The 14182-nt window shown below is 39.9% G+C and overlaps 1 protein-coding gene across 2 annotated transcripts; it reads right to left on the bottom strand.

Annotated features, from left to right (window-relative positions):
* Positions 1–1251: 1251 nt before the first annotated feature.
* On the bottom strand, positions 1252–13928 carry zgc:171971 (uncharacterized protein LOC569690 homolog). Of its 2 annotated transcripts, none has more exons than XM_049563923.1 (8): positions 13029–13928; positions 11338–11384; positions 11057–11211; positions 10801–10925; positions 9768–9879; positions 5628–5914; positions 4763–4915; positions 1252–3340 (listed from the first exon to the last, which is right to left on the bottom strand). In XM_049563923.1, exons 1-8 carry the CDS (start codon positions 13218–13220, stop codon positions 3200–3202), a joined length of 1212 nt encoding a protein of 403 aa, XP_049419880.1. In that variant the 5' UTR covers positions 13221–13928; the 3' UTR covers positions 1252–3199. The 2 variants fall into 2 exon arrangements, with proteins under 2 accessions (XP_049419880.1, XP_049419881.1); XM_049563924.1 differs by having other exon boundaries at positions 4763–4912.
* Between the last annotated feature and the right edge of the window lie 254 nt (positions 13929–14182).

Below are 14182 nucleotides of genomic sequence, written 5' to 3'. Positions count from 1 at the left end.
ATTTGGTGCAAACATCCACTTGGACTGAGGGATGAACCTATAAGAATTTGGTGGTCAAAGGTCAAGGTTACTGTGACCTCTCAAAACATATTTTTGGCCTAATTATGACAAAATTTCATACAAATGTCTACTAGGATAAAATCATGAATATCCAAAATGTCAGAGGTCAACTTCACTGTGACATCACAATGATCTGGATAAAACACTTATGACTAGTACTCAACGTCATATCTCAGGAACAAAAGGGGAAATATTTGGTCAGATACTGAACTGGTGACACTAATCTAGGACGCCCATCTTGAAACTGTGCTGATTGTATAGATCTTCTGTGCTGCTGGGAGGACGATGGGTGTGAAGCATCCATGTTTTCACAGACATGGATGTAAACTGTAAGCAACTTGACAGGTTTGTGGAGGCTACAACCGCGGGGCTGTAATTCCAGATTTAGAATGAAACAGGCACTTTACTGTTAGGTGTGAACACTTTGGGCTCCTATATTTATCATTTATAAGCAGTATATAAACTGCTGTAAGATATTTGATAAATGGCTTTTAATGCACTGTCATGTAAATGTAAGCAGATCTAAGTGATGATTAATGTATTTGTTAACAGCTAGAACTCCTCCTGTGAGCACCAAGAAGTAGAGGCTGCTTATGAACAGATAATGAGTAAAAATACAGTAAAAGACAGTTGCATTAATATAAAATGTCTTCATAAGAGAAATTCTAATTGTTGACAAACGGTCATTATATCTGCTTACAGCTACATCACTGTATACTGAGTTATAAGCCATTTATTTATGTCTATACTGCTCTAAAATGTTAAATACTGAAAGTGAAATTCAAGTGTTACTTTTTTTTTTACTCTGGTCATCCCAATTAAACCTTCATATTGCGCCATTATTGCAGCATTTTTACTAATGAGTTATTAACAGCAAGCTTTCACTGACCTTTTCTGGGTGAAACTTTTTATGTGTTGTTTTATTATTGACAGGTGGGAACAAGTCATTGTTTGTGAGTAAATCTCAAATCAAGTCCCAAGTCAAGACAGGCAAGTCTCAAGTCAAATCCCAAGTTCTATACTTGATGAATTTCAAGTCCTGAACGTATTTCTGTATAATAATAATAAAGTTTATTTTTATAGCATCTCTAAAAAACAATGTTAAAAAGTGCTTTACGCATAAACAATGAAAAAACCCACCCACCCCAAAACCCCAGTCAAACAAATATAAAAATCTACAATGTACAGCTTATAAAACATAATAACATATCAGTATAAAACACATTAAAATTAAATGATTGTGTGAGCCTGAGCTTCTCAAAGCAGGTCATTCCAGAGTCAGGGTGTCCTGGCTGAAGACCTGAGGCTGCACACATCATGGAAATCTGATCTCTGGAGCCATGAATAACCTTATAAGTAACCCACTGCCTGTTTATCAGAATGACACCATCTACTGTATCAGAAGCTGCAGTCTTCTGCATTTGATTTTATTAAGAGGTCATTCAAGATGCTGAGATTTAGGTACTGTTATTGTTCTGACAGCTTGACTTAATATTTTTAAAAAAAGATCATCTGAAAGGACTTCCAGAAACTGTAATGAAGGGTTTTTGAGAGTTTGTAGGATTAAGTAGCATCTAGCAATCTAGCAATTGCAGAACTGACACTTCTCCTGTGTGCGAAGTGTGTAGAAGAACTACGGTGGCCCAATCAAGAGCCGGTGTTTGGTTTGTCCTTTCTGGGCTACTGCAGAAACAACATGATGGACTCTGAGCAAGAGGACCGCTCCATATGTAGATATAAATGGCTCATTCTAAGGTACAGAAAACACAACTTTACTTACTTCCATGTGATTATAAACTAATGACAACATAGTTATGAATATTATATTCCATTTCTGACAATATTCATACCCTAAATCCTACACACTTGAGCTTTAAAATAAAGTCTTACATACATAACAGTTTTACTTCACCAACTTCGCTGGAGGTGAGCAACACCTGGATTTACAGCTGCTGTTAAGTTGCTCTATGAAGCTGACGCGTAAGAGTCTGATGAGGAGAAGTGAAACAGTAAATGATACTGAGGTAGCAAAAAACAAAAATACAAAAAATCTAACAAAAACAAACAAACATGCTGGTTCAAAAACACAACACAAACATCCAATAATAAAACTGGAAAAACTAATATATATGATTTTGCTTAATACAACATAAGTTACAAATTGCAGCTGTACATCAGTCCAGTAACTGTACATCAGTGCAGTGACTGTGCATCAATGCTGTAACTGGTTGAGCAGTTGAGGAATTTGCTTTGCACCATTTTCCCATTTTTCAGAGACAGATCTATAGGAGTTAATAAAGGAGCTCAGTGCACACATGAAAGATCACTTTATCAAAGCACCTGTAATTATAAAGGTTTTTTGGGGGGAGTTTTTCCTTATCCACTGCGAGGGTCCTAAGGACAGAGGGATGTCGTATGCTGTAAAGCCCTGAATTGAACTGACATTCACTCAGTGGTTCTGATGGACCAAAGTCAAGAACTTCGGCCAAATGATAACATCATCTGTCTTTGTTTAAAGATAGCCTCTGATGATGGGCGTCCTCAGTGATCTTCCTTTGGGCATCGACTAACTCAGCCTGTAGCTGGGAACAACGTTTGCTGGTCTTCAGTCGGTCTCAAGCTGGCAATCATGTTGCCTGCTCTGCTGGTGTTTATAGAACTGATCGAGTGTAAACGAATGGCCTGCGCTCAGGTAACATCCACAACAGTCCTCATGGGTCAGTAGGTTGAATCTGATACCATGTATTTATCTCATGATTATCTGTATCTTTCTAAAAAACATGTCCCCCTGGCAGTGTCTTCACATCAGAGAAAAACAATCATTCAGATTCTGGCAGATTGTTTTGCTATCACAGTATGTTAAAAAAACAAAACAAAATCATAGCACAAACGGGATAACTCTACGGTACATAGCTGCCTTAAAAACCTCAAAGCAGAGGTATGGACAATAGACCTTTCCTCCACAGTGATCTGTTGGTGAGCAGAGGTATGGACAATAGACCTTTCCTCCACAGTGATCTGTTGGTGTGGTAACAGGTCAGGAATCCCACACAATTCAAACTTATCTTTTCATGTGTCATAGAATCTGTGCTGTGTGGTCTCAGCTCTGTTGGGTGTCTGTGTAATATATGACAGATAATCAGGGTTCCTGTTGCTGCTGTGTTGAAGCCTCTCTCAGTAAAGCCTGGAAGTCAGGAGATAAGACCAGTTTGTGATGGATGTTTCCCAACACCATCATGTCTCCAGTTCGACCATCAGACAGATGCACAGACACCAGTTGCTGCAGAAGGAAAAAGACGAAATGGCTTCTTTATGAATACAGACAGAGAGGCTCTGTTTTTCTGGTCACATCTTGACTTAACATAAGGGCTGGGTGATATGGAGAAAATCAAATAACACAATATTTTTGACCAAGTATGTCAATATTGATATAACAATGATATTGCAGGTCTCAATATTGGTGCTTTCACAAAAAAATTACACTGTGAGATTTTTTTAGATTTTCCCTGTTTAAGTTTTTTAGGGGGACTTTTTCCTTATCTGCTGTGAGTGTCAAAGGACAGAGGGATGTCTGTAAAGCCCTCTGAGGCAAATTACAATATTAAGCTTTATAAAGAAAACTGAACTGAACTGAATATAATGGCGTGTGGGTAAAGGCAAATAATAGAAACTAGAACAGACAGGTCAGTTCAGAAAATTACATCACTTTACTGAAATGCAGCCTTTCAAATGTAAACATTATATCTATTCTTATATTATGATAGATATATTAGTTATATATTGCCCGGTTCTATGATTATTGGCAGAGCTCATCTGGTATTGTAATAGTTAAATGTTCCGTTTTGAAGAGGAATTTAAAAAAGCCCAATACAGGTGCAGCTACAGCCTCTCTCACATTAGCAAGAAACAGCAAAGCCAATCCCAATAGGCATGTTGGGTTAGAGAGGTGGGACTTGTAGAAAACTTTGTCTGTTAACCTTTTGTGTGCCATTGAGTAGACAATGACAGATATTAAGGGAAGATTCAGTATAGACATGTCTCTACTGTCCATACCCAGTTGTGCGCCATTGGTTTAAAGTGCTTTAAAACCATCTATTGATTTTCAACTTGATGCAACAGTGCATCAAGTTGATAAACTGTTGCATCAACTTGATGCTAAATAAAGGAATTGGTTTCAGAATAGATTTTTCCTATTTATTTAACACAGAAAAAGGTGCTTGATTTGTTTCAATTACCCTTTTTTTGCGAAATTTTGTGAAAGTAATCTCTATATGATGCTCATTATCTCCCATATGTTGTCCTAATCACCCAATAAGGACACACCCCTGAATAAGGGCATAAAAAACCAGGCTCAGGTACTGTCTCTTCATCTGAACCCAGTCAATGTCTGGACCCTGATGAAATGTGCCAAGGTCAAAACTCGTCATTTACAAAAGCTGTTTCATGAACAAGCCATGTCACTAATAAAGTCTGTTTATAAAATCTCCACACTCCTGCTTTATGTGTGAATGCCTAATGTTTACTATTTTGCACAGGCAAAGTGACATGTTTGAGCAAAGTCATGGATGCTAAGAGAAATACATTTAAAGAACACCCTGAGACTGACACATCTTCTCATAGTAACAATTCCCTGTACCTCTTATAATGCATGTATAATATGTCACTGGCACACACACTGACACACACAGTCCAGTCACAGTACCTGCAGGAAGGAGAATGCAGCTCCCTCAGAGACGTCCATGGTGATGTTACCCAGCTTCAGCTCCACCTTTCCTGACTTTCTGATCTGCAGTTTACCCAAAAATCCTTCTGGGAGCTGTGACAGCACAGGACAGCCCTCCTTCACCGCAGCCTGCTAACGACAGGTGCAGATACACAACCTGTTAATAACTGTCTTACACTGGCCAACAGCTGATATGTTTCACACAACCTGCTATTTTTGAATATCCCATTAAGAGAGACTCTCACTGCAGCCTGTTCTGTGAACGATAAATGAAGTTCAGACTCTCCTCGGTGTCACCGGTGAAGATGAAATACAGCAAGTGATGAAGGGAGCAGTGAGTGGCAACAACTCTGCCCACATTTAAGAGTACTGTTTGCGGTGGAAGTGCTTAACAGACCTAGGGTCTAGGTACCATGTCTGAAGGGTTACCTTTGTTCCAAAGGTACTATACCGAAAGTGTTTGGTGGAAACTGGGCTTTAGTGAGAGGAAATGTGTAGTGAAGGGAGTAGAGCTGGGAAGTACCACAAACAAAATCCCATCCTCCTTAGCATTAAGCAGAAAACTCACACAAATCTCTTAAAACCTTAAAACCTGCATAATTCAGGACTTCACAAATCACAGTGGAAAAGGCTTTCCAACAGACTCAGTAACAACACAAAGAAGAAAAGAGGGGAGCCATTGAATGCACCATCTTATGTGCTTATTTATGTGCACAATAAAAACACGTGATTCCATGTATGTTATATACAGATCACGCCACATATTGTGCTCTAAAGCATCTTCCAATATGTTGCATGTTGCCATGACAGCATCACAGTGTCAGTGTTCACCCTGTTAACTCACTTGTGCTTCTAGATGTGAAGGCCTCTTGTCTTCAGGCTTGCCTTCCTTCTTGGCAGGTTTCTCTGCTGTAGATCCTAGAGGGGCGTCAGCCTTCTGTCCAGACACTGTGCCCGGCATGCTGTCAGGTAACTGCATGAAAAAGAGCTCCTCTCTGCCAGACAGGCTGAGATCCTGCAGCAGCTCCACCATAGATGGCTGCTCTGGTTTGGGCAGCTCTGTTCTTCCGTGGCCTGCTCTGCTCTGAGCTCTGCAGGATGGAGGTCTGAACAGAGGAGGGGTCTCTGGAGCTGCCAACATGACAACCACAAACACTCATTGATCATGCACTGACATGGAGCCTTGAGGTAGTTCAGGCACGTACGGAAGTCATTTTATAGTCACATGCTCATTTAATGTCCATATAAACATTTGGTGCTCATTCAGTCTGCATGCAACAACACTGAGTTCTGCATCCATGCTGCTACACTGCTGCATGCTTTCAGAAATGTCAAATCCTTCTACTCAGAGGGGAAAAACAAAGCAGTCGCTACCATGCTGTGTGTTGTATGGCTTTCTACATGTCAAATACACTTAAAATCCAGAGTTAGAGGGTAATTTTTAACCTGAACACTACTTTCCAATGTTTTTGTGATTTATAGGAAGCTCATTTTAAAAAAAAAAATAAGTCCAGTATTGAAAGGAGCGGCCAGGCTGCGATGTAAACACTCAGGGCATGTTCACATTGTCAGTTTAGATCCATGAACAGTGCTTGTTTTTTTTGCCACTGATACCCCTTTTCCACCAAAGCAGTTTCAGTGCTGGTTCGGGGCCAGTGCTTAATTTGGAACCGGTTTTCCAGTTTCGACAGGCTCAGATTGTTATTCTAAGTGTCTGACAAGATTGTTGAATGGATCCCTACAGAGGAAGACCTTTTTTTTAAGAGTAAGATCCTTTTTGTTTAACCAGGAATAGCCCTGAAATTGCTATTGTCAAGCTCACCAGACTAAATTTAAATACACAGTAATTTTATCATCAATCAATCAATCAATCAATTTTATTTATAAAGCCCAATATCACAAATCACAATTTGCCTCACAGGGCTTTACAGCATACGACATCCCTCTGTCCTTAAGACCCTCACAGCGGATAAGGAAAAACTCCCCAAAAAAACCCCTTTAACGGGGGAAAAAAAACGGTAGAAACCTCAGGAAGAGCAACTGAGGAGGGATCCCTCTTCCAGGACGGACAGACGTGCAATAGATGTCGTACAGAACAGATCAACATGATAAATTAACAGTAATCCATATGACACAGGGAGAGAGAGAGAGAGAGAGAGAGAGAGAGAGAGAGAGAGAGAGAGAGAGAGATATGCAGGTAATGACAGTATCTTACAACATTAATGGAAGTAATAATATTATAGTTATAGTTCTGGTTACTGCGGTACAATATGTTGAAAGTATGTATTAATACCTGGCAGTATACATGTGTGACAATAATCATATGTGTATAATAACAGAAGAAGTATGACTAATGACTAATGATGGCAGCAGCAGCAGGAGGCATCTGGCGGGACCACGGCAGCAGCACAACCACACACGTCACGCTGTCCAGGCACCGCTGTGATATGAGTTAATCTGAGAGACAGTGGAGCACAAAGGCTCCGGAGAAGAAGCCGAGTTAGTGACATCCAGAATGGCCGGGTTAGCTAGATGCAGTAATAGGATAAGAGAGAGAGAGAGAGAGAGAGAGAGGGGCCCGGTGTATTATAGTGGGGTGCTCCGGCAGACTAGGCCTAAGTCAGCCTAACTAAGGGCTGGTACAGGACAAGCCTGAGCCAGCCCTAACTATAAGCTTTATCAAAGAGGAAAGTCTTAAGTCTAGTCTTAAATGTGGAGACGGTGTCTGCCTCCCGGACCGTAACAGGAAGATGATTCCACAGGAGAGGAGCCTGATAGCTAAAGGCTCTGGCTCCTGATCTACTTGTGGAGACTTTAGGGACCACGAGTAACCCTGCGTTCTCAGAGCGCAGTGTTCTGGTGGGATAATATGGCACTATGAGCTCTCTAAGATATGATGGAGCTTGACCATTTAGAGCTTTATAAGTTAACAGTAGGATTTTAAATTCAATTCTGGATTTTACAGGGAGCCAGTGCAGAGAAGCTAAAACAGGAGAGATATGATCGCGTTTCTTAGTTCCTGTTAGTACACGTGCTGCTGCATTCTGAATTAGCTGGAGAGTTTTTAAGGACTTACTAGAGCTACCTGATAATAGAGAGTTACAATAATCCAGCCTTGAGGTAACAAAAGCGTGGACCAATTTTTCTGCATCTTTTCGGGTCAGGATAGGCCTAATTTTCGCAATATTACGCAGATGAAAAAATGCAGTCCGTGAGGTTTGCTTTAAATGAGAATTAAAAGACAAATCTTGATCAAATGTTACTCCGAGGTTTCTTACGGTAGTGGCAGGGGCCAGAGCAATGCCATCTAGAGAAACTATGTCATCAGATAAAGAGTCTCTGAGTTGTTTGGGGCCAAGAACAATAACTTCAGTTTTGTCTGAATTTAACATCAGGAAATTGGTGCTCATCCAAGTTTTTATGTCTTTAAGGCAATTATGGAGTGAAACAAACTTCATTCAGCTCATGGAATCAAATCAAACTCACAGAAAACTGTCTTGGGTCGTCTTTCCACTGTTCCATTGATCACCAACTCTAGTTAGGCCAAAAAAAAAAACCCTCTTAATTCACCCAGCATAAATATATGCTGGCTGGTGATTTCGAGGATGTTTCTCGTCAAACAAAAAGTATCTTAAGTTTTATCCAAACAGTGTTTGATTGTTTGGCCACTGGTAAAAAAAACTTGTGAGTCTCCAAGGACCTATAGCTATTGAGGCTGAAACTCATTGCATGATAACATCACAGCATAGGCTAATGGCATTGAGAAATGTTAGTGCTGCCATATTGTCCAGAAACGTGCATGGAATTCACTAAAACATGCTGGTCTATTACATCATAGAGTTAATGGCTGAAGACCACTGATATTACGACAAGTTTAATTAATCTCATCTCTTAAAAATGTACTGTAAAATTTCAATTTGTAGCCCATACAATTATGTGCTCAAATCACCAAACTCAACACTCTTATATTTAAGACAGGTCTTTTATTCATTTTAAACAAAAGTGTTGCTCAGCAAAGATGGGAAACACAATCAAATTGGGTTTTTTTTTGAACCAGCATGAATATTACTTGTATAAAAATTAGGCTTAAAATAACATATCAATTATGTGTTATGTTCTGACACTTGTTTTACGGCACCCGAGGCTAATGGCACCTGGTAAACTGAGTTAACATTACTTTATCCTGTTAAAACAATATTCATAACTTGGATTAATTTTTATAAAAACACTTTTTATTCTTTTGATCGGTGAACCCTTACAGACCAACGAATATATATAACTTACTGGGTGATGGCGGAAAGGACACATTTTGATATTATGACAATTTCAGAGGAAGGGAGTCACCACTTGTTTTTTTTTTTTTTTTTCATGCCACTAATTCTGAATGAATTAGTCTTCTTTGGTGCTCGTAATTTCAGTAAGATGGATATTGGCAAAAGTTTAGACATACTGTATATATTTATATGCACAATCATAACAGCTAACTAACATGAGCTCAAGTGGGTAGTCAACAATCTGGTTTATACATCCAAAGAACTTCTATAAAAATGAACTGCTTGGCAACCAGACCAGGCATCTAATTGAGACAGGGATTTATTTGTCAAAATGTGCAGCCACACTGGGCTAGTAAAATAGACTGGGTGTTTAACTGGGACCAGGCTTTTAATTTAAGTTTTACAGTAACAGTGTTTCTTATGTGAGTTGAAAAACTGTGCTTTCCCAGCATTTACAGGCTGGGGGAAAGGACTTTTCCTCCTCGCAGACTCCGCCCTCACGGTAAGGGCGACTGGATACACAGACTGTATCTATGAGTAGAGACACACTCTCAAAAAATAAATAAATAAATAAATAAAGCATATTGCTACAATAAATCACTCCACTTGAGTGTCCTGACTGAACAGAGCTCCTTGTTAACATATAATGTGACACTGTTGTGGTGGGACAGTTACAGTAGTACAGGAAAAGTCAGAGGGAGTTTTCTCACATGCTGTGGTGGTCATCCGTGTTTGACTCTTACTGAAGCTACTGGACTGACACAGGGGTAGCTGGATGGGTTTCAGCTTGGCATCATTCCTCAGGCCTGGATCATCTATGAACTGTGGGTGCAACATATAGCATTAGTTATGACCACTGATGAATATTGGAGCAGTTTTTGATTGCTGTAATTGTTCCTCTTGTCCATGCCATCCAAGACCACTACTACAAGACCATTTACAGTTTTGCCAATCCAGTGTACAAGTTTAACCAATTTGGTCTAGTGCAAACTGTTTATATTTATTCCTTTTGCTTGCTTTAAAAGTGCTGCAATGGACAAGGAACAGCTGATTCGTGAAGTTGAAATAAAGAGTTATCTATATGATACCTTATTATTTCATCACAAAAACCTAAGTAAGGAAGCAACTGGCTGGTGGGAGATCACCAGAGAGCTTTAAGTGTCTGGTAAATGACCATCACTAATAACAACTTGCTTGCTGTTGGCTATGTTGAAGGTCATTTCCAGTAAATATCATTACATAAAACATGTATTTTCTGTTTAAAATGTACAAACATAGGAAGACAGCAAGTAGGCTACTCACCTATCTCCAGTCTGATCTGAAGCGCACTGCTGGTAGGTTCGTGGTTTGTTTACATTACACGACAGAAGTGCATATTTAATGGATTTAACGTGGACGGAGAGCTGCTATGTTAGGTGATGTGACAGGCGGTGGTGGCGGCAGTTGGATGCTCGTTTGCTGTTAGGACACCATGTCATAAGTTTCTGCTAAGTCAAGTGCAGCCCCCCATGGTAAAATTCAGTATACTGGCTTAATTATAACCTGGTTTTAAATTTTTTTACACCGGCTAAACCCTTATCACATGTAACAGACAAATGGACTGATTTATTGATTGATTTTTAGTACCAAATTCAATATGTGTGTCTTAAGGATGAACAATTGCTGCAAGTGAAATGTTCATATGGGCACCTGACTGTCTGTCTGTTAAGACAGACTTGAGAAACTGGAGCACAAAGTACTTACATCATCCCTCTGTAGTTTACTGAGAATCTCATCTTCATCCTCTTCTGAGTCTTTCCTCTCTTTCTTCACCAGTTTACACACAGGAGAGGTGGCGGAGTCGTGCAGGTCTGTGGTACCGCGCCAGCCTGAACAGAGAGACAGGTTGACTCTGAGGGTAGAAGTGCACCTGTACTGCATCTGTAACAAACCTCTGCTGTGCATACTGCTGAAAAGAAAGGATACATAAAATAAGAAAGGAGCATAAGAAGTTGTGCACCTGTTTTGCGTATGGTGTCGGCGGGACCCTGTTCAAAGATGGAGTGAGACTGAATGGTCTGAGGCCTCTCTCTCCTCCTCCCTCTGTTTTCTCTTCTCCTCTCATCCCTCTCTCTTCTCTCCTTTTTTGGAGCCACATGGATCTCCTCCTTTAACCTGGGGAAATATCAGACATGATATTTATTATCATTAGGCTATACACTACATACTAACAGCACAAATAAATTCTAAAAACGTTCATTATATCAGGAGACTTGAATTATCTGATTGATCGCCACTTACTCATCTCTGCTTTTCCTCACGGCATGCACATTTGGCTCAAAGGTTTTCTTCAGGTGAAAAGGAGAACAGAGAGAAATATAAGACTTTGATAATACTGAGTATTTCTCTATTGGGATTTATGACAAAGGTGCGACATGGTATATTCTAGATGCTATAAATTCTATATGTACTGGGGTCCTGGGGGACCCCTGTCAAAAGCACCCAATTCCGCCCATGCGGTTTTAAAAACGTGGAACTATTTCTTGTGTCCATGTTCGCCATGGCCCCTTATTTAAAGTACCACACACTAGAGGTAGTTGCACTCATCAGTCAGTTCAAGCCACACATTCAGAGGGAGACAGACATAGATGCAGCTGACACAGATTTCCTAGTGCCCTGTTGACAACACTACATATAGCTCTGAAGAGCAGTATTTAAGATAAAAAGTCAGAAATACATCACATCATTACATAATAAAATGTTTTATGACTATCAAATTCAATTGATCAATTCAAGGAAAACTCCACCTGCTGCTGTGGATGTCCGGTGCTCAGCTGGAAAAAGGTGCTGCCTTTGTTCCCAAACACAGACAGGAAGGTCGCAAATGTTTGCTCCTACTATCCCATACCAATATGCCCTGAACATAGCATGGGCTAAATTTTGTGTTATTAAGATCGAGATCAAGATCAAAATTAACTTTATTGTCCCACAAAGTGGGACTTTTGTCTTTGGCTCTTCACCCATACTGCAGCCACATAACTACAACATAACATAGTAAGTAAAGAAATCAACATTATATACCAAATGTAACAATATCAAAACAAAAAACAAACAAACAAAAAGTTTAATAAATAAATAACATCAAGTGCTACAAAAACACAAATCATCAAATCATCATAATCCAGTACCTGTTCTGATTTTATCTGTTATAAATGCCTGTAGTGTGTGGTGTTCATAGTTCATAGTAAACCCAGCTCATTTTACATTATGTACAAATTGAAAAATGTAAATTTGAATTAGGTCTGCATTTATTCCACCTTTATTTTGACAGGGGGTTATACTGAGATTAAGGTCTCTAACTAGCCTCTGTTGCATTGAGAGAAAAAGAAGTCTGGATTTCAGTTATTCTATATTAGGGTCAAAATGACGTAGGTTGGTTTCATCATATAAATATTATCATGTTTGATTCTGGTGTCTTTTAGTTTTCCGTACTGTTAAGTAAAGGATTGTACAAGCATAAAATTGTACTAATGCTAATTGTGCTTGGGATAAAAGCTGCAATCTGTATTTAAGAAAAGTATTTGGGATGCAAGATGATATTGGCACACCATCAGTATCCGCAGATACTGGCTTTAAAATGAGCTATAGGAATCGGCCAACATGCTGATAATATCGGTATGTCATCCGTATCCACCAATATCAGTTTTAAAATGAGCTATTAGATAGGAGAAAATATGAATCGATATTGGTATCGGTCAAATGAGATAGCCTAACTGTAACTTCACTAATTAATAATTCCAATGTGTTTTTTTTTTGTCAGATAACATTAATTACATAACTCATAAAGTTTTGAGAAGAAATGTTAACATTGCTCTGATGGCTGTTTCTTACAGTAGTTTATTACTTAAAGCTGATGGTTTTGTTGTCCACTGATGATTTAGTATCATAAAGCAAAGATCATATCCATGTTTCTTTGGTGTGTCATTCATTACCTTTGGTTTTTTAAGCACTCCCCCCAGTGTCAGGTCCCTGGTTCTGAGAGACGTCAGTCTTCCAGGTGGGGTGGGAGAGGACAGACTCCTGACCCGGCCTGGGAGTCCTCTGCCCACGCTGAAGCCTAGCCCGGTCCCGCTGCTGAGGCCAGAGGGGCCGGGAACATCTGCTCTATCCCCGGAGTCTGTCATTTTGTGCTACCTGCTCCTCCTTTAATACTCTATTTTATAAGTGGCTGTCGGTAAAGGCGTGTCACATCACAACACATTCTGTTGTTGTTGTGCAGTCAATCACCCACGTTATAGTTTGGTAACAGCGTTCCACTTCCGGTAAAAGCCGTCTTAACTGAATGTGTTTACTGTATTCCTGACATATTTATGTTAGTCTTTCTCCCCGTCCAACAATAATATCCCCAACACGCAGTCTAAAAGCACGGCTCCATATAACGTTACACTAGCCAACTTAACAAGCACTTATTACCCTCCATTTTGTTAGCACCCGCGATATCCAGACAGACTGCGCCAAACTGCAAAAAAACGCTCACGAGGATACAAATGTTTCCATTTTAATAAATCGGAAAGCTGCTGGTTATTAGCGGTTGTTGGTAGTTACATTCTACCTCGCTGCAGTGTACAGTATCCGTCCTGCAGGCTGCGTACAAATAAGAGTTCGTTTTTGACACCTCTTAACTGCCAGCGGAGTGTCCCGATGCTGGTTGCAGAAAAACATAGAGTTCGGTGCAAATGTTAAAAGTCTGCAACCAATGATATTATTGTATCTGTACCGTTCTGGCGCCTGTTTAACTTGTCCAGTTTAAAAGCATCTAGCATGAGGAACATTTCCTTCCGGACTGACTGAGCTGCTTTGTTTTTGTTAAACAGTACTACACCCGTGGGATCACAGGAGGGCGCTGTTTGTCTTCTCAGAGTCAGAGTGACTGTCCTGTGATAAAATGGAAGACATCGTCAGCTCTTTACTCAGGGACTGTTCTTTACATGTTGGGGGGAGGATGGGGGTAGCTGGGTTGTTTTTCTTTTTCTTTTTATTCATTACCCTTCCTGAAGCTACAAATATTTTTCCTCCAGCCTCCCTGAGTGACTGGTGGAAAATATAGCCCCCCCCCATATCTTAGTTATTCGATACCTTGAATAGA

Source organism: Epinephelus fuscoguttatus, linkage group LG20 (assembly GCF_011397635.1).
Source record: "Epinephelus fuscoguttatus linkage group LG20, E.fuscoguttatus.final_Chr_v1".
NCBI classification, from domain to species: domain Eukaryota; kingdom Metazoa; phylum Chordata; class Actinopteri; order Perciformes; family Serranidae; genus Epinephelus; species Epinephelus fuscoguttatus.
The sequence above is the reverse complement of the archived record's forward strand: the minus strand, read 5'-3'. Positions and strand labels throughout refer to the sequence as shown.